Consider the following 20,537-nt stretch of genomic DNA (forward strand, 5'->3'; position numbering starts at 1 on the left):
GGCAGAGGGAGAAGAGACCACCACAAAACAGAGAAAAGGGAACGAGGAGAGCAGGACAGAGACAGAAGACAGACAGACAGGAGGGCAGGACGGAGACAGACGAGGGGAGCCAGGGAAGGGCAGGAGGGGGTGGGGGTGAGGTGTGTGTCAGGGGGCGAGAGGGGGGGGCTTTGGAGGCCGCCGCGGGACAGAATAGGATCTAGTCCAGCCAGATACAAGAAATGGACCCCTGACCCCTGCCCCGGGGTCCCGGGCTGGGGGAGGGGGCTCGTGTCTCAGTGCTGCAGTGTCGGGGGGGCCCTGCCCCTCCCCGCGCTTCGCTGTGTAAGGCACCGGCTCCAGCGAGGTCCGCGAGCGCGCGAGGGGAGGGGCAGGAGGGGCGTGGCGGCCGGTGACCACGCCCCCGAGCCAATGAGGCGCGGTCGGGGGCGTGGCCTCGGGCGCGCCCGCCCTCTTCCTCCCTCCCGGGAGGATAAAGGGCGGAGCCTCCCGGTCGGCTCCAGGCCCAGGTTCCTGGCAATGTGCTTTTCCCGCCCCGGAGTCCCGGAGGGGCAGTGGCCGTTGATCCACGGGGGCGGAGGGGTGGAGGGGACCCCCCCCCCCGACCCCGGGCATCCCGGCACCCAGACCCCTCTCCCCACTCGCTCACACGGTACTCTCCAGCATCCATTCGGTGCTGGTGAAGGCCAGGCGCGCCCGGGCGGAGCCCAGCCCCAGGTCTCCGTCCTCCCCGGCCGCGCCCCCGCCGGCCCCGTCCAGGTGTGGCGTGGAGCGGTGGCGCTTTGTCCGCCGGGCGCGGCGCGGGTAACTGTGGCTCTGAAACAACGCCCCGTAGTCCCCATCGAAGGAATAACGCTGCTGTGGCCTTGATCGGGCGGGAGTCCCTCCAGGAACCAAAGCTAGAATCGGGGGGCGCAGAAGCCGGTGGCCCCAGGGCCCCGGAGCGGCTCCTCCGAGGGCCTGCCAGAGCCCGAGACTCCTCCCCCGAAGTTTCCTCGGATGGCAGCAGGCACAGGGAGGTGGCCGAGCCGCCCAGGGAGCGTCCCAGGATCGTCTCCTTCTCCATGGACGCCGCCTCGGCCGCGGTGGCGGCGGCCTTGGTCTCGATGGCCACCGCGGCAGCCGGCGTGGCCACCTCCCTCAGGGCCTCGTAGCGGTCCTGTGCGGCCGGGCCCGGGGCCTGCTGGGGGCCTGCACCGCCGTTAGTCTGCGAACACACGTGGCTGACCCTCGGAGGGGACCGGGACGCGCCCTTGGCTCGGCGACTGTCTCCATCGCCGTAGACTTTGTAGCGAATCATGAGCAGCACGATGAAAACCAGGACCGAGGCGACGATGACGCCCCCGATGGCGATGATCATGGTGCCGCCTAAGAAATGGGCCCTCAGGGGGCGACAGGGCGCAGGGTCCCCCGCCGTGGTGAACTGCACACAGCCCACGACCCTCGTGGCCGGCAGGGCCGTGGCGCCGTCGTCGTAGACCGCCAGCACGCACAAGTCGTAAGCCCGGCCGGCGGCCAGATCGTTCACCAGGAAGGTCTGGCTGGTGGACGGGATCATCCTGCAGAAAGGGAGTGGGGGGTCAGGGTGGTTGGCCCCGTTCTGAACCCCGCACCCTTCCGCCTGACATTCCCTCCCTCCCCCAGAAAGGATTCCCTCCCCGGCCCAAGGCAAAAACAGCCCTACCTGCTCTCCCACCAATGTAGTTCTACCCTTTCAGGACCACGGTGACGGGCCACCCCCTCATCTGCATGCCCCACCCACAGACCCACCTGGCCAATCACTTATTGGGGACAAGATCTGCCACTTATACTTCTGCATCTACATATCCCCGCCCCTGCATGGGAGGAGTACTGCCCCCAAGGGACACGCCCCCCCCAGCTCCTAAGTCTTTCTATGTCTACCATTTAAGGAGACTGGTGCTACAGGCCACACCCTTCTTCTGCATGGCCCCGCCCCCATCACCTGTCAATTATCTATTGGGACACTGTATGCCATTCATGGTCATTTACATATCCTTGCCCCTGTGTAGGAGGTGTTCTGTAGTTTTCTTTTTTTTTTTTTTTTTTTGGCCAGTCCTGGGGCTTGGACTCAGGGCCTGAGCACTGTCCCTGGCTTCTTCTTGCTCAAGGATAGCACTCTGCCACTTGAGCCACAGTGCCACTTCTGGCCATTTTCTGTATATGTGGTGCTGGGGAATCGAGCCCAGGGCTTCTTGTATACAAGGCGAGCACTCTTGCCACTAGGCCATATCCCCAGCCCCTGTTCTGTAGTTTTCATGCCCAGTCCTCAGGGATATGCCCCTGGTAGTGTCACTCTGTGGCTCCTACAACTGTCCTTCAAGGTCCCAAGTCTACCCCCCCCCCCCCATCTGCATGCCCACAGCCATAGGGACACCAAGATTAAGCACTTACAGAACTTGTCTTATTCATCCCAATAATGGATTATCTTCTATTTCCTCTTTTATACTTATCCCATCTTTTTTTTTTTTTTTTTTTTGGCCAGTCCTGGGGCTTGGACTCTGGGCCTGAGCACTATCCCTGGCTTCTTTTTGCTCAAGGCTAGCACTCTGCCACTTGAGCCACAGCGCCACTTCTGGCCATTTTCTGTATATGTGGTGCTGGGGAATCGAACCCAGGGCCTCATGTATATGAGGCAGGCACTCTTGCCACTAGGCCATATCCCCAGCCCCAACTTATCCCATCTTTCAAGAGGGAGGAACCATGCTTCCAGTTATTCCCCTTCATCTGCATGTCCCACCCGTGGATAAAATGGCCATTTCCATGAAGCCCTGGGTTCAATTCCCCCCGCACCACATATATAGAAAATGGCCAGAAGTGGCGCTGTTGCTCAAGTGGCAGAGTGCTAGCCTTGAGCAAAAAGAAGCAGGGACAGTGCTCAGGCCCTGAGTTCAAGGCCAAGACTGGCAAAAAAAAAAAAAAAATAGTTTAAAAAAATAAAATGGCCATTTCCAGGTGCAATTTCCACTCAGTTACATATTCCCACCTTTATTAAGGGGCATTGCATCCAGGCCATGGTGACACACACCTGTAATCCTCGCTACTCAGAAGGCTGAGATAGGAAGATACACCTGCACCTGCATCAAAAGAGAGCCTGGGGAGACAAATCTGAGAGACTGATCTCCAATTAACTAGCAAAAACCAGAAAGTGGAGCTGTGGTTCAAGTGGTAGAGAACGATCCTTGAACACAAAAGCCAAGTGACAGGCCTAGGCTCTGAGTTCAAGCCCACAAAAAAGGGGGGGCTGAGATGTGGCTTAGTGGCAGAGTGCTTGTCTAGCATGCATGAAGCCCTGGGTTCAATTCCTCAGCACCACATGAACAGAAAAAGCTGAAAGTGTTACTATAGCTTAAGTGGTAGAGTGCTAACCTTGAGCACAGAGAGGCTCAGGGACAGAGCCCAGGCCCTGAGTTCAAGCCCCAGGACTGGCAAAAAGAAGAAAGAAATGAAGGGGGGGGGAAGGAAGGAAGGAAGGAAGGAAGGAAGGAAGGAAGGCAGGCAAGCACGCATGCACAAGCGTTGCTAAAAGCCACACCCATACCCCGCAAGGGCTAACTAGGGATATAATTCTTCTACTCTGCTTAGGCTCATCATGCCCCACCCTTATCCAGATATTAGAAGCAACCACTCGTAAGTATACAACCCAGTAGAGTCAGATGGGATCTAATCAGGCTTCCAGTGTTCTATCCATAATTGAATTAAGTGTAGCCAAACAAGTGTGTTCCTCCCTTGCTATAAGCCCCACCCTTCAAAGGCCAAAGAAAGTGGTTTTATCAATTAAGTCTGAGAGCCAGCTCATCAGGGTGTGTACCTCTCCTCTACCCATAACTAGGCTCTGTGTCCTTAGGAAAGTTTCTTAACATTTCTGTACATCTGTTCCCCCCCCCTCCCGTACTGATAGCCAGATTTCCCATATCATAAAAAAGATAAGAGCCGCACACCAGTGACTCACACCTGTAATCCTAGCTACTCAGGATGCTAAGATATGAGGATTGTGGTTTGAAGGCAGCCTAGGCTGAAAAGTCCTAGAGACTCTTATCTCCAATAAATTGCTCAGAAAAAAGCCAGAAGTGTTTTTTGTTTTTTTTCCCAGAAGTGGTTCTGTGGTTCAAAGTGATAGAACACTACTGGCCTTAAGCAGAGAAGCTCAAGGACAGTGCCCAGGCCCTGAGTTCAAGCCCCACAAACAACCCCCCCAAAAGAGAAAGAAGAAAGAAAGAAAGAAAGAAAGAAAGAAAGAAAGAAAGAAGAAGAAGAAGAAGAAGAAGAAGAAGAAGAAGAAGAAGAAGAAGAAGACGAAGAAGAAGAAATGGAGGAGGCGGCGGCAGAGGAGGAAGAATGAATTACTTAACATGCAAAATCTGATACTTGATATTGCCATTAGCTAAAATCCTATTCAGTGATTGTCAGAAATCCTGGCTAGCATTCTTTAGCAACCTCTCTGACCAATTATAAGACCTTTTTTTTGGGGGGGGGGGGGTTGTGAGGGCTTGAACTCAGAGCCTGGACACTGTCCTTGAGCTCTTTTGCTCAAGGCTAGCATTCTACCAATTTGAGCCACAGCTCCACTTCCAGGTTTCTGGTGGTTAATTGGAGTCCATCTTCCCTACTGGCCTCATCCAATCTCAAGAAACCCAGGTCTGCCAAATCCAGGTCCACACTGATTCACATGCCCAGCACCTAACCTCACAGGCTCTCCTCAGGTGCAGAAGTTCCTAGTGACGGGCAGGAGCAAGGCCAGCCCCTTCCCTTGCCAGGGACCATGCAGACCATAGGCTCCAGCTCTGGAAAATGCCATACTCCATCTCTACAGGCCTGCTTGCCTCTCAGAGCACCATCTTCCTTCCTTCTGGGCCACCTTTTGGTTTTTAAGCCCCACTTCCATGAGAGTCCCTCGTTACTCCAAGAGGCACCCTCCAACCCACAGACATCAAATATGAGCCCACCAAAGGTGCCTTCATGTGCCCCTTACCTGCCTTTCCCCAGACCACTGTTGCACTTACTTGGCTCCCCCAGGTTTCAACTCCCCACCTTCTTCTCCTCCTCTTCATAGCTTTGCATTCCCTTGCTTCCCCTCCCCCCAAAATAGCTAGTTGCTAGGGGCTCCCCCTTTCTCAAAGACAGAGACTGGCTCCTTAAGAAAGCTTGAGCCCCTGTGTCTCTCATTGGCTGTCAGAGCAGAACAAGCCATCTGAGCAGGCTTCTGATTGGATGTCACCTCCGCCCCGTGGCAGCAGTGAGGAAGTTAACCCATGCAGAGCCATCATGCAGGCATCAGCAAGAGGACTGGAACCTAGGCCCTAAGAGGAAGCATCTTAGTGTTTCTTGCTTGGCCGGAGACTGGGGACTAGCAACATCTACATACATGTGGGGGGAGGGGGAGAGGGTCTGGGAACTGTCCCCTAGGGTGCAGTGTGGTGATTGTGGGCCAGAAAGGATGGAGAAGGAGAGAAGAGTCAAAGAAACAAGGTTATTTACCAATATGTATTATCCACTTTCCCAGCAAACAGAAAGTATGCATCCAGCATATAAAGGACAAGAAGCATTTCCCTATCCGCAAAGGGAGAGTGGGGGTAGAGGTGTAGTGAGGCATTTGAGTAGTAGGTGTGAGGACCTGGGTTCGATCCTCAGCACTACAAATGATAAAGAAGACAAGAAGGTGGGAGAGGTAATGATCACTGAATCACAGTGAAATGGGGAGAATGACGTGGCAGCACCCTTGGAAACATCATAGGAAATGTTCTGTGTGGTTCCTTTGCCTATTGTTTATAAAACTGGGCCAGACTCTAACTATCTCTGTCAGCCCAGGGCCTAGCTAGCATCAGATGTAGCACAGAGGAGGACTATACTCAGTGTTGGGTAGCCAGAATCAAAAAGAGGAGCACGCGTGCTGAGTGTAGTGGTATACACCTGTAATCCCAGCACTTGGGGAGGCTAAGGCAGAGAAGCCAAAAATTCTAGGCCAGGGCTAGGAATATGGCCTAATGGCAAACGTGCTTGCCTCGTATACATGAAGCCCTAGGTTCGATTCCTCAGCACCCCATATATAGAAAATGGCCAGAAGTGGCGCTGTGGCTCAAGTGACAGAGTGCTAGCCTTGAGCAAAAGGAAGCCAGGGAGAGTGCTCAGGCCCTGAGTTCAAGGCCCAGGACTGGCAAAAATAAAAAAAAAATTCTAGGCCAGCCTGGGCTATAGAGCACTGAGTCCCTATCTAGGGGCTTGGGGTGAGGAGAGGACCATGAGGAAAAGAGAGACATTGATTCACTTCACCAACAATGGGGAAGTACCCATTCCGTGCCAGGCTTGTTTGTGGCAAGAGGACATGGAGAGTGGGACAGAGGGGAGCCACCAAGATGGAGGCCAAGAGGCAGGTCTGTGAGTGGAGGTCTGAGCACACCCCAAAACTAGAAGTGGTTCTCAAAAGTGGGACAATGTTCTAGTCCCTCTGGCTTCCTGTCTGAGGTTAGTCCCAGAGCGAGGCATTCCCAGGCGCTCCACAGCGCACAAGGAAGGTGGAGGTGAGAAGAGGTGTCCCCACAGCCAGCAGCCACTGGGAGCTCAGGAGTCAGTTATCAAGTCCCTACTGTGTGCCAGAGCTGTGGCACAGAGCCATACTGGAAAACCACAAAGTGGAGACTCAATGGGGCCAAGGAGGTGCTAAAGCTGTGTTCTGGGTCTCCTCCCTGTGGTTTGGAAATGTCCTGAAGACAGCAACTGGGGTCTTTTTGCCCTTCTGAATCCCCAGTACCCAATGTAGGGATTAGCACAGAGGAGGGATCAAATGCCTAATGTGAGTAGGAGGGGGACAGTATAGAGACAGACCAACACGGACAGGAGTGAACAAGAAACTTCGATAATTTGAAGCCAACGCAGGTGGAAAATCTCTGAGACTCTTATCTCCAATACAGTAGTCAGAAAAAAAAACAAAAAACAAAAACGGAAGTGGCTCTGTGCCTCAAGTGGTAGAGTGCTATCCTTGAGCAAAAGAAGCTCAGGGACAGTGCCCAGGCCCCGAGTTCAAGCCCCAGGACTGGCAAAAAAAAAAAAAAAATGAGGAGGAGGAGGAGAAGGACAAAAAGAAGAAGGAGGAGGAGGAGGAGGAGCAGGAGGAGGAGGAGGAGAAGGAGGAGGAAAATTCAGGAGGAGATGGGACCCCAGGTATCTCAGAAAACTGCCTTCACCACCCAGATCTGTTCCTGAACCGTGGCTGCCAACACAGGCAAAGGGGAGGAAATAACATCCACTTGTCTCACCCTTTTGCTTTCTCTATCTATAATGTACCCCATATGTTGACATAATAGAAGCAGTTAATAGTTTCTTAATAGAAATGTAACTAAAAGCCAGGTGTTAGTGGCTTACACCTGTCATCCTAGCTAGGAAGGAAGGGTAACAAAATAGACACATGTGTGTCTCCTTTCCAAAGTATTTAACTTTTATTTTGTACCAGAACCGGGACTTGAACTCAGGGCCTGGGTGCTGTCTCTGAGTTTTTTCACTCAAGGCTGATGTTCTACCACTTGACTCACAGCTCCACTTCTGGCTGTGTGTGTGTGTGTGTGTGTGTGTGTGTGTGTGTGTGTGTGTTTAATTGCAGATAAGAATCACCTAGGCTGAACTGTGATCCTCAGATCTCAGCCTCCTGAATAGATAGGATGACAGGCGTGAGCGGCTGACACCCAGCTATTCTGTTTAACTTCTTTTTAACTGTATTTTTTTGTGTTTTCTTTTTTGATACTGGGGATCAAACCCAGGAGGTTGCACTTGCCAGGCAAGCGCTTTGCCACTGAGCTACATCCCAGCCCCTATTCTGTTCAACTTCTGAGGTTGGTGATCATGACCAATGTGGACCACAAAGCCGAGGACACTGGCAATCAGGCTGGCTTCCTTCACTATTATAACTGCAGCTTCCAGCCCGCATCTGTCTGCATGTAGATGCTTAACAAATATTTGCCAAATGCAAGAAAAACAGAGAGCAAGACAGAAATAGAGGAGAGAGGAGACAGAGCAAATGAAGGAGTCTGAGACAAGTCTAAGGCCATCCAGAAACACCAGCTGAGCAAGAAAGCCAGCGGAAGCTAGGCATCAGTGACTCACACCTGTCATCCTAGCTACTCAGGAGGCTGAGATCTGAGGATCACTATTCAAAGCCAGCTGGGGACAGGCAACTCCATGAGACTCTGATCTCCAATGAACTATCAAAAAATCCAGAAATGGAGCTGTGGCTCAAGTGGTAGAGCTCTAGCCTTGAGCAAACAAGCTAAGGGTCAGTGCCCGGGCCCTGAGCCCAAGCCCCAGGATACACATACACACACACACACACACACACACACACACACACAGGAATGGGCACGTGGAAGGAAAGGCAGGATCCCTGGGCTTGGGACAGCACCACACTCACCTGTACACAAGAGAGTCATCGGCGGAGCTGTTATACTGGACCTGGTACATGCGAATACCCGGCACCGGCCTCTGGGCTGGCCAGCGGATGAGCACAGAGCTCGAGGTGAGCTCCGCCGCCACCAGCCGGCGCTCCGAAGCTGACTCGTTGGCACCGGGTCGGCCGGGCGTGGCGATGTCCGAGGAGCCAGGCTCGGTGAGAGGTGGCGGGGCAGCTGGTGGAGGCGCCATCAACGGCAAAGGTACCACGCAGACCTCCACGGGCGCCGTGGCCTCCCCGGCCGCGTTGGAGGCGATGCAGGTGAAGATCCCACTGTCCCTTAACGTGGTGATGGTCACATCCAGGGTCCCATCCCCTCGCACCCGGGTCCGGCTGGAGTTCCCCAGCAGTCTCCCATCGGGCGCCACCCAGTGTACCACGGGCTCGGGATCACCCACAGCCCGGCAACGCAAACTGACGGCTTGGCCCTCCACCACCAGGGCCCGGCCCCCGGCTTGGCGGGTGATTAATGGGGGTTCGCACAGGAATTCCTCCTCCGGGATGGACCAGAAGTAGCGATCGGTGAGATGCTCAGGGGTGGCACAAGTTTCTAGATCATCCTCGCGCGTCAGGCGTCTGAGCCAGAGCAGCTCGCAATTACAGTGCAGCGGGTTCCCCCCAAAGCTGACGGTCAGGGGCGTGGGGGGCTTGGGCCCGCCGCCCTGGGACCTCAAGAACAGCCCGTCGGGAGGGAGTTTGTGGAGGCGGTTGGAGGTCATGTCCAGACGCACGAGCTTGTGCAGCTGCACGAAGGTGCCCTCGGCGATGTGGTCGATGAGGTTGTGGTCCAGCGTGAGCGTGTTCAAGTTGACCATCTGGCCCACGGCCTCCCAGGGCAGGGCCTCCAGGTTGTTGTAGGACAGATCGAGGTCTTCCACGGTGGACAGAAAGGCGTCGAAGGCCGCCGATTCCACCTTGCGGATCTGGTTATTGCCAAGGATCAGGTGGCGAAGGTTCCCCAAACCCCGAAGCTGGTCGCCGCGAACCTCGGCCAGCCGGTTGCTGTCGAGGTGCAGGGCGCGGAGGGCGCGGAGATCGGCGAAGGCGCCGGCCGCCACCTGGCCGATGGTGTTTCGGGACAGGGTGAGATGAACCAGGCTGGTCATGTTGGCGAAATCCCGGCGCCGGACGGCCGCGATGAAGTTATCGGTGAGTCGTAACTCCACCACGCGCCGGTCGATGGCAGGGGGCACGAAGAGCAGGCCGGTCTTGGCACACAGCATGGTCAGCGTGGGAGCCACGTTCTGGCAAATGCAGCGGCCCGGACAGGGCTGGCCACGAGACGCCCCGGCCCAGAGTAACAACAGAAAAGACAGGGCGGTCGGAGGTGGCGAAAAGAGCACCGTGGAGAAGGGGCCGGGAGCCATGGTGCCGAGGGAAAGCAGCAGGGACGGGAGGCTAGACCTGTAGAGGAAGCAGAAGATGACCGGGGCCCGGGGCTCTGCCACCATCCTGGCCTCTCCGGGCTGTTTCAGTGTCAGAACTGAATCCCGCTCCCACCCCCACCCCCACCTCCTGCCCCATGGCCTGATCCCACGAGACAGTGACAGCCTTCACATTGCCTATCCATAAATTATCATCTTTCTACTTTAGTCCATACACTACCAACCCTTGGAGGTGGCGCTGTGGCTCAGGTGGTAGAGCACTAGCCATGAACAACAGCAACAAAAATCTCAGGGACAGGTCCCAGGCCCTGAGTTCAAGCCCCATGACCAACCAAAATCAGAGTAAAATAAATATAAAGGGGGGGGGGGGACTGGGAATGTGGCCTAGTGCTTGCCTAGCCTGCATGAAGCCCTGGGTTCGATTCCTCAGCACCACATATATAGAGAAAGCCAGAAATGGTGCTGTGGCTCAAGTGGTAGAGTGTGAGCCTTGAGCAAAAGAAGCTCAGGAACAGTGCCCAGGTCCTGAGTTCAAGTCTCACAACCAACCCGCCCCCCCTGCACACACACAAAAAATTCCTCTTTAATGTCCAACCCCTTTCTCAAGCTATATCCTTCAATACCTATTCTTTTTTTTATTGGTGATACTAGGGATTGAACCAACCACTTGAAACAAGCACCCTACCCAACCCTACCAAAGATTTTGAAATCACTGTTGACTACAACTTAAGACCATCAATGTCAAAACCAAATTGTCTGGGTTCAAATCTCAGCGGTGACACTTACTAGCTGTGTGACCTCGGGAAAGTGTCTGAACTTCTCTGAATCTCGGTTTCTTCATCTGGAAAGTAGAGATAGAAACAAGGCCTCATTTCTGTGGCTTAATTAATAAACCTAGTAGATGTTAGAATAGCGCCTGGCATCTAAGATGGGCTTAATACATGCCAGCAGTCATCTTCATCATCACCTTCATCCTCCTCCTCCTCATCATCATCATTATCACTATCAAGTAGCTAAGCTGTACCAAAACCAAATACTACTACAATTACAAGCAAGTGCTTTAGTTATTGTGTGTTGTGTGTGTGTGTGCGCGCGCGCGCATGCTAGTACAGGGGCTTGAATTCAGGGCCTGGACACTATCTCTTTGGTTTTTTTTGCCCAACACTGATGCTCTACCACTTCCAGCTTTTTCCTGGCTAATTGAAGATAAGAATCCTGGATTCAGTCAGGCGCTGGTGGCTCACACCTGTAATCCTAGCTACTCAGAAGGCTGAGATCTGAGGATTGTGGTTCAAAGCCTACCCAGGCAGAAAAGTCCATGAGATTCTTATCTCTAATTAACCACCAGAAAACTAGAAGTGGTGCTGTGGTTCAAGTGGTAGAGTGCTAGCCTTGAACTAAAAAGTTCAGGGACAGCAGCCAGGCCCAGAGTTCAAGCCCCAAGACCAACAAGACAAAAAGAATCCTGGATTCGAATGGCAATCCTCAGATATGAGCCTCTCTGGGATTACAGGTGTGAGCTACAGGTATGAGCCACTGGTGCCTGGCAGGAACAAGTGCTTTGAAATCAAGCAGATTTGGGTTCAAACCCTGGCTTCCCCCCTTTGTGACTCTCCCAACACCAACAATTCCCCTTCTATCTAGGTCAGAATGACTATAAAAATTTGTCTGAGGGGCTGGGAATGTGGCTTAGTGGTAGAGTGCTGGCCTAGCATGCACAAAGCCCTGGGTTCGATTCCTCAGCACCACATACACAGAAAAAGCCAGAAGTGGTGCTATGGCTCAAGTGGTAGAATGCTAGCCTTGAGCAAAGAGAAGCCAGAGACATAGCCCAGGCCCTGAGCTCAAGCCCTAGGACTTGCAAAAAAAAAAAAAATTTGTCTGAGTCTGGTACTTGAACCCAGTATGTAATATTCTCATTTATTGGGTGGTGCTCTACCACCTGAGCCATGTCTCCAACCCTAGAATGACATCACTTGTAAATTAGGATGAGAGCCATACCATCTTTACTTAGGATCATTTCTGAGAACCACTGTACAACCTTGGGCCTGACATAGTCAGCTCCCATCTTGGGCAGGGCCAGAGAGGGCGTGAGGAAGGCAGAGGCCGGGAGTAAATGCATCTGTTTCCTAGTGCAGACTCAAAAAGCCTTTGGGAGACTTTGTCCTCGGCTCACATCAAAGAATATGCTGGGGGCCTTAGGCGTGCGTGCACGTGCACACACGCGCACACACACACACACACACACACACACAGAGTACAGTGCCTCTGCTCCCAGCTCTGATTCACTCTTCTACCCCACCCCCACCCCACTGCAACAGCCTCAGCCCCCCTCACCATACAGGGTAGGGGTAGGAGGAGGAAGAAGTGAGAAGAAGGTGTCTCTGCAATCGCTTTCACCCCCACTACCCTGTACCCCAGTCCCTGCTGACACAACTAAGATTCTGTGTGGTGCAGTGGCCTTATGTGGCTTTTACTTTTGTCTACAAGAGGAACCAAGAAAATCAGAAAGAGATGAAGAAAGGCAAGGAAGGGCAAGGGGGAGAGGGCTGGAATGGCAGAAGGGGGGCAGATTCAGAGAAAGGAAATGAATCCCAAATGAAGGAGAGCTGGGAGTGAAGCTCAGAAGAGTGCTTGCTTAGTATTCATAAGGTTCTGGGTTTCATTCACACACACACATACACACACACACATACACACAAGGCTAGGGATGGTAGTGCACGCCTGTAATTCCTGCACTCATGACTTTGGAGCCACTTGGGCTCTCTAAAAAGATGCTAGCTCAGAACAGCAACAAGGGTTGGAGGCATGGCTCAGATGCCTGAGTGCTAGCCACTGAGGGAAAGCAGCTAGTACCGAGTTCAAGTCTCAGTCTCTGACTTAGTAAAAAGAAAATAACAACAAAGGCAACAAACAAAAAAAAAAAAAGAGGAAGAGAAGACCACAAGCAAGACACAAGTGGGGACAGTGAGGAAGAGAGAAAAACTGGGAGTGAAGGAGACACACCAGAAAGGGAGACAGACAGGGTCAGGTACTTGTAGCTCACACCTGTAATCCTAGGTACTGAGGAGGTTAAGATCTGAGAATCGAGGATGGAAAGCAGCTCAGGAAGAAAAGTCTGTAAGTCTGTGAGCCTCTTGTCTCTAATTAACCACCAAAAAGCTAGAAGTGGAGCTGTGAATGTGGCTCAAGCGGTAGAGTGCTAGCCTTGACCAAAAAAGCTAAGACAAGCCTGAGGCCCTGAGTTCAAGCCCTACTATGGACACTAAAAGTGACAGACAGACGACAGACAGAAAGAAGAGAAATTCAAAGAGAAAGATCCAGGCACTGGTGTCTCATTCTTATAACCATAGCTACTCAGAAGGCTGAGATCTAAGAATCACAGTTCAAAGCCAGCATGGACAGGAAAGCACCTGAGACTCTGATCTCCAATGAACCACCAAAAAACAAAAACCAGGGCTGGGAATATGGCCTGTGGCAAGAGTGCTTGCCTCCTACACATGAAGCTTTCGGTTCGATTCCCCAGCACCACATATACAGAAAATGACCAGAAGGGGCGCTGTGGCTCAGGTGGCAGAGTGCTAGCCTTGAGCGGGAAGAAGCCAGGGATGGTGCTCAGGCCCTGAGTCCAAGGCCCAGGACTGGCCAAAAAAAAAAAAAAAACACAACAAAAACCAGAAGTGAAGTTATGATTCAAGTGGTAGAGCTCCAGCCTTTATCACAAAGGAAGGAAGGAAGGAAGGAAGGAAGGAAGGAAGGAAGGAAGGAAGGAAGGAAGGAAGGAAGGAAGGAAGAAGAAAAGGAAGGAAGGAAGGAAGGAACCAGGGGCTGGGAATGTGGCTTAGTGGTAGAGTGCTTGTCTAGCATGCCTGAAACCCTGGGTTTGATTCCTCAGTACCACATAAACAGAAAAAGCCGGGAGTGGTGCTGTGGCTCAAGTGGTAGAGTGCTATCCTTGAGCAAAAGAAGCTCAGGGACAGAGCCCAGGCCCTGAGTTCAAGCCCCAGGACTGGCAAAAAAAAAGAAAGAGAGAGAGAGGGGAAGAAAGAAAGAAAGAAAGAGAAAGAAAGAAAGAAAGAAAGAAAGAAAGAAAGAAGAAAGAAAGAAAGAAAGAAAGAAGAAAGAAAGAAAGAAAGAAAGAAAGGAAAGAAAGAAAGAAAGGAAGGAAGGAAGGAAGGAAGGAAGGAAGGAAGGAAGGAAGGAAGGAAGGAAGGAAGGAAGAAAAAAAGAGAGAGAAAGAACCAAACCAATCTCAGGAACAGCACTAGGCCCAGAATTCAAGCCCTAGGACCAGCACAAAAAAACAACACCAGAATGTGGCTTAGTGGTACAGTACTTTCCTACCATGCCTGAAGCCCTGGGTTCCATTCCTCAGTACCATATAAACAGAAAAGGCCGAAAGTAGCACTGTGGCTCAAGTGGTAGAGTGCTGGCCTTGAGCAAAAGAAGCTCAGGGACAGTGCCCAGGTCTTAACTTCAGTCCCCAGGACTGGCAACCTCCTCCCCACCCCCAGCCCCCCAAAAAAAGAAAAGAAAAAGAGGATCAGAGACCAGAGCAGAATTAGAGTGTTAGCAGAAAAATGGAGAATGAGACAGAGGTGGAGGGAGGCAGTGGCCAGGCCATCATCTGATCAGCCTCCTCCCCTACACTGATTTGTGCCCACTTGGAGAAAACCACCCTCCTAAAATGTTGTTCTGCACCAACTTGCAACTGCATGATTCAGAGACCCAGCTCTGCACCTGCTTGACTATGGAGGTCTCCAGGACTCAGAACCCCAATTTACAAGAACAAAACGTCATCTCTCACAGCCAGAGGGGGACTTAAGCAGCAAATGAAAACACCTAATATGTATTGAGAGACACTGCAGTACGGGGGGTGGGGGGCAGAATCTGGACCTTACTCCCTTGAGATCACACCCCCTAAGTCCTTACTCAGTCAAAATGACTCCCCCAAAGGAGCCCTCAGTACATTCAGCTATACACTGGATTCTGAAAACAAAACAAAACCTACCTCATCAGTTCAAAGAATTCTGTAACATTCTTTGTAATATTTGTAACTATTATTTGTAACTGTGGTCCTGACAAAGGAAAGGCTACATGTGAGCTGCTACAATTACTATTAATTAGAACAATTTGTTAATTCTCTCTCGCTCTCTCAGATACCTGTCAGATCCGACTTATCTGAACTTAGGGCCTTGCATTTGCTCAGAAAGCCCTCTACCAGGGACAGGGAATGTGGCCTAGTGGTACAGTGCTTGCCTAGCATGCATGAAGCTCTGGGTTCAATTCCTCAGTACCATATATATAGAAAAAGCTGGAAGTGGTATTGTGGCTCAAGTGGTACAGTGCCAGCCTTGAGGAAAAAAAAAAAGCTCAGGGACAGTGCTCAGGCCCTGAGTTCAAATCCAAGGACTGTCAAAAGACAGAAAGAAAGCCCTCTACCATTTGAACCACACCCTCAACCTTTTCTTTGGCTTTAATTTTTTCAGATAGGGTCTCATACTATTTTGCTGAGGCCAACCTCAAACCAAGATCCTCCTGAGTAGCTGGGACTACAGGCATGTACCACCATGCCCTGCTGGAACATTTCTTTTCCAACTACCTTATCTATGAGGAGCAGGAATGTTACATCTTGTTCTGAGACTTTACCTGTCCCTGCAAAGCCTCCTGGTCACTCAAAACCCTGACCCAACCATGATGTTTCTAGAGTAGTCCCCAACCCTCAGTCTAGGGATGAGTGGGTTCTATGGCAGGGAGGTCCTAGGCCCCAGTTGGCTCCAAGCAAGGCTTATCACCCCACATTTCTCTCCCAAGCCTGAGGGCTCCCACTCACCTCTCTTTAGGGAGTCAGGGCCTGGGCCAGTACCTGCAAAGAAATAAAAAACCAAGCCATCAGCGCCCTCTGGTTCCTTCCTGGGCCCCAGGCCCTGCCTCAGGGACCTGCTGAGGAAGTCCCTGGAGGGAAACTCCCTCAGCTCCCTGGCTTCAGGCTCTGCAGCCTCAGAATTTCACAAGTGGGTTCTGAAATGTAAGAGGAGCTTCACATCACCCAAAGCCAGGAGTTCGGACCCCCGTTTATCCTCTGCTCCCCAGCTCCTCCATGATCCTAGAATCTGGCAGTCCACCCCTTCATCTCTCAACCTCAGGATTCTAGATTCCCAAACTCCTTCTCAGACCCCCAAAAGTCTGGGCCAGATGCCTCCCACCCCCACTTCACAACCCAGGTCCACAGCCCAACAGTGTCAAAGGTCTGAGCAGTGGCGGGAGCCGAGGCTCCTACCTTACCATCTGGGGACCCATCCCAGCCCTCCAACCCAAGCTCTCCACTGGGACGCCTACGGACACACCACCAAGGTCCAGGGTCCCCCCAAAAAAACCACCAGGGGCATCTAGACAAGTACAGGGGGCCACAACCTGGATCTTGGCTGATCCCAGGTGATCCCCTGGGGCCTCAATTCCATGGAATGCAGAAGCCAGCCTGCACATACATGTCCAAACAGACACACAATCCTCTTCCTGAGACCCACACTCACATGGACGCCCACCCTCCAAGCCGACGTTACACACCCACCATCACACACAGGCAGCCGACATCTCAGACACACACCTGCATGAGCAAACATACACAGGTGCACCTTTCTTTCTTTCTTTCTTTCTTCCTTCCTTTCTTTTTGGTGTCTATCCTGGGACTTGAACTCAGGAATCAGGACCTGCGTGCTGTCTCTGAGTTTCTTTTTGCCCAAGGTTAGCGCTCTACCACTTGAGCCACAGCTCCATTTCCGGTTTTCTGGTGATCCACTGGAGATTAGAGTCTCACAGACTTTCCTGCCCAGGCTGGCTTTGAACTGTGATCCTCAGATCTCAGCTTCTTGAGGAGCTAGGATGACAGGTCTAAGCCACCAACACCTGGTTTAGGTGCACACTTTTAAACATTGAAACATACTCAGCCGACTTCACACATCTGCATGGTGTTTGTACAGTCAGACACCTGCCCACCCCCAGCATGTACACCCTGGTGTGCACACCTCATGCTTACACAGAACCTCGAACGCTCACAGACATTCCTGAGGCTGAGGCCCTAAGGACGAGCACACAGACACATACAAAAGAAGATTTCACCTCTACAGACAAGCCAAGATGTTCCCTCAGCAACTGACACACTCCCATAGTCCCGGGAGGGTTTTCCACATTTGTGAAACCACACACACACACACACATACACACACACACACACAGCATCCTGAAAGGTAGTCAACACACATTCCTCCACGCCTTGGGGTACCCCCCTACACTGCCCCTAACACCCCACCCAGCACATTCCAATTACCCCCCCTCCCCCAAACCAGATCACCAGCCTGGGTCAGAGGTCAGAGTTCAGCAAGTGGGATCTAAGGGTTGGGCAGGGGAGGGGGTGATCAGTCCCAAAGCCAGGTTCTAAGAAAATCCTCTTGCCAGAAGCCCCAAAGCACCCCACCCGCCACACCGGCCGGTCCTCACCCCCACCCCCAGCCGGGTCATCAGAATGCCGGAACTCTTGACTGGAGCTGCTGCAGATTTCTGGCCGGTGTGCGTGCAGGGGGGTATGGGGGGAGGTTCAGGGTGGGGTGGGTGGGGATCTGGCCAGGTCTTCGCCCCCACCCGCTCCCCCCCAAACCCCAAGGCCCATCTGTCCATCCCTCGGCCTCTCATCCCTCCATCTGTCCACCTCCGGGCTGCCCCTCCCCCTCCCCCTCCCCCAGCCACCGGGAAGGGGAAGGAAGATATGGCCGTCTCCCCCAAGGATGGCTGGGGACCCCCCTTCCTCCTCCTCCGGTTGACACGGACCGAGGGAGCTGCGAACTCCCCTCCCCCCCAAATCCGTCTAGAGGCCTGGACCCACAAGACACGGAGCCCCAGGCCCCCGCACCCCACCCCTCTCCATCGCGGGCAGGTGGACGCGGGGACAGACACACAGACAAATGGACACCCGGGCGAACACACCCGGCTACCCAGATCCGCGGCTGTACACCCCAGCCAGGACACAAACACCCCACGCAGGCGGCTGAGCGGTGTGCACACACCTGGCACACAACCCACGCGTGTGCACACACACCTGCACACGGCCCCCTCCCCGGACGGGGGGGGGGCGTCCCTCGTGCAAGAAGGGGTGTGTGGTGGAGGGGGGCACACACAGGTGCACACCCGGATGGATGGCCCCCGCGATCGGGGCGCGCGCACGCACACACACACACACACACACACACACACACACACCGGGCCTCGGAGCGCACGCAAGGCCGCCGCAGCGCCGGCCACACTCACTCACTCACACCCGTCTGCCTCCATTTCCCCCCGCTGACCCAAGGTAGGGGGAGGGAAGGCTTGCTGCAGGGGTGGGGTGGGGTGACACCCCAAGCTTACCCAGCCCGGGCAATGGGGGGGCCCCGGGCCCGGCCCCGCCGCCGCCGCCGCCGCCGCCGCCGCTGAGCTCCGCGCCATGGTGGGGGGAGGGCCGGGGGAGGGGGCGCGGTGCCGCGGGGCCGCCTCCCTCCCGCCTCCCGCCCTCCCTCCGCCCTCCCTTCCTCCTTCCCCCCCCCCTCCCGCGCCGCCGCCGCCGCCGAGCTCCGCCCTCCGCGCCGCCGCCGATCCCCGCCGCAACGGGGAGGGGGGAGGGGGCACCGACCCACCCCCCGCCCCCCAAGACTCGCTCCCTGCGCCCCCCACCCCGGAGCCACGGCGGAGACCCCCTGCTCCACTGCGGAGCCGCCAAGGCCCGCCCCCGACCCCTCCCCGGCCCCACCCCCGGCCTCCCCAGAGACCCCCCCCCATCGCTTAGACCACGCCCCAACGGCCGTGGGGACCCCGGCGGCCCCTCACCACCACACACCACATCAGGATCTCAGATCACGTCCCCCCCGCCCCCCAAAAGCACCCCGGACCAGGCCTTACCTCTGTGTGCTGAGGACCCAGATCATTGGAGAGAGCCACCCAGGACCACAGAGAAAGAAAGAAAGAAAGAAAGGAAAAAAAATGTGTCCTCCCCTCTCCTGTGACCTCCAGACCCTGCCAGGGACCCCAAGCCATGCCTGCCCCACCCGAGGTCAAGGGCAGCCAGAATCAATACCCCGGGCACACAGGTGGACCCTAGGCCACACCCCAACAGCCAGGGAGGGGGGGCCCTGGGGGACCCCAGACCATGCCCGCCCCACCCCAGGTCAAGGGCAGCCAGAATCAATACCCCAAGCATACAGGTGGACCCTAGACCACACCCCAACAGCCAGGGAGGGGGACCCCCCAGGCCATGCCTTAGCCCCTCTGGGGACTCGAACCTTGTTCCATAGCTACTCAGCAGCAGCACCGAGGTCCCAGGTCATCGTGAAGACCCTCTCCCTCCTCTGGCCATCTCCTCTCACCTTCAAGGACCCTCAGCCTTTCCCTGGTCGCCCCCAGGCCAGTCTAGAGGACCCCAGAATGGAGAGGGGAGTTGTTTTTATTTTTAAAATTATTATTATACAGGTGATGCAGTGCTTTTCTTTTTCACCAGACATATTTGAACTTTCCACGCCTGCCCCTATTACACACACCCCAGACCCTCTTAAGAACCGTAGGCCCTTCTCTTCTTACCTGTTCTTGACAGCCCCTGATTTACCCTACATCCTTCATCCTTCTGCATCCCCTCACCCTCCTGCACCTTCCACAGCCCAACCCCAAGCAGCTCAGGTCGCCTTCTTCCTGGCCCTTCCCACACCTGCCGCTCTCCACTCTCCCACCCTTCCCCGCCTCTCCCCTACTCTTCCGCTGGTTTTTGTTGTTGTTGTTGTTGTTAGGGAAGGGTGAATTTTGATTTATTTTCTGCTAGTCCTGTAGCTTGAACTCAGGACCTAGGTGCTGTCCTTGAGCTTTCTTTCTTTTTTTCTCTTTGCTCAAGGCTAATGCTTTACTACTTCAGCCACAGCTCCACTTCTGCCTTTTTCGTGATTCATTGGAGTCTCATGAATTTTCCTGTCTGGGCTGGCTTCAAATCATGATCCTCAGATCTCAGCCTCCCAAGTAGTTTACAGGATTACAGGGGTTAGCCATTGGAGCTTGGCTGTTATTTCGTTTTTCTTTTTTTCTTTTTTGCCAGTCCTGGTGCTTGAACTCAGGGCCTGAGCACTGTCCCTGGCTTCTTTCTGCTCAAGGCGAGCACTCTGACACTTGAGCCACAACGTCACTTCTGGCTTTTTCTGTACACGTGGTGCTGAGGAATGGAACCTAGGGCTTCATGCTAGGCAAACACTCTACCACTAGGCCACATTCCCAGCCCCTGTTATTTCATGTTTGACAAAGGGCTAACATTTCCTAGGGCTGGCCTCAGTAGTTGTGATCCTCCAACCCTCCCTCCCTTGGGAGCAGCTGAGGTTATAGACATGTACTACCATGCCCAGAACTCTCCATCTCTTTTTCAGATGTTCATAAGATCCCAAACCTAGCAAGGTCTTCTTTCAAAATCTGCCATATCTTTGGAGTCTCAAATGCTTCTCACTTAGGGCTTCACCACAAATTCTTCCCAGATGCACCATCACAGGAAGCGTGCCCTATCCCCAGAGCCAGCTATCTCTGCAGACCTTTCCTTTAGTGAACCTTGACCCAGTCACTCATAATCCTACACACACACACACACACACACACACACACACACACACACACACCTCTCCTTCATGGTATCTAGTGTTTCC

General features: G+C 53.8%; 1 protein-coding gene across 1 annotated transcript; it reads right to left on the reverse strand.

Moving 5' to 3' along the window:
• Positions 1 to 500: 500 nt before the first annotated feature.
• Positions 501 to 18,258, reverse strand: Lrfn1 (leucine rich repeat and fibronectin type III domain containing 1). Its single transcript, XM_048369329.1, is given in 6 exon segments — positions 501 to 912; positions 914 to 1,559; positions 8,417 to 9,859; positions 10,627 to 10,681; positions 15,674 to 15,706; positions 18,241 to 18,258. Coding segments are annotated over 3 exon segments (2,319 nt in total). The 5' UTR covers positions 9,823 to 9,859; positions 10,627 to 10,681; positions 15,674 to 15,706; positions 18,241 to 18,258; the 3' UTR covers positions 501 to 645.
• Between the last annotated feature and the right edge of the window lie 2,279 nt (positions 18,259 to 20,537).

The sequence above is a fragment of the Perognathus longimembris genome, chromosome 20, assembly GCF_023159225.1.
Source record: "Perognathus longimembris pacificus isolate PPM17 chromosome 20, ASM2315922v1, whole genome shotgun sequence".
NCBI lineage: Eukaryota > Metazoa > Chordata > Mammalia > Rodentia > Heteromyidae > Perognathus > Perognathus longimembris.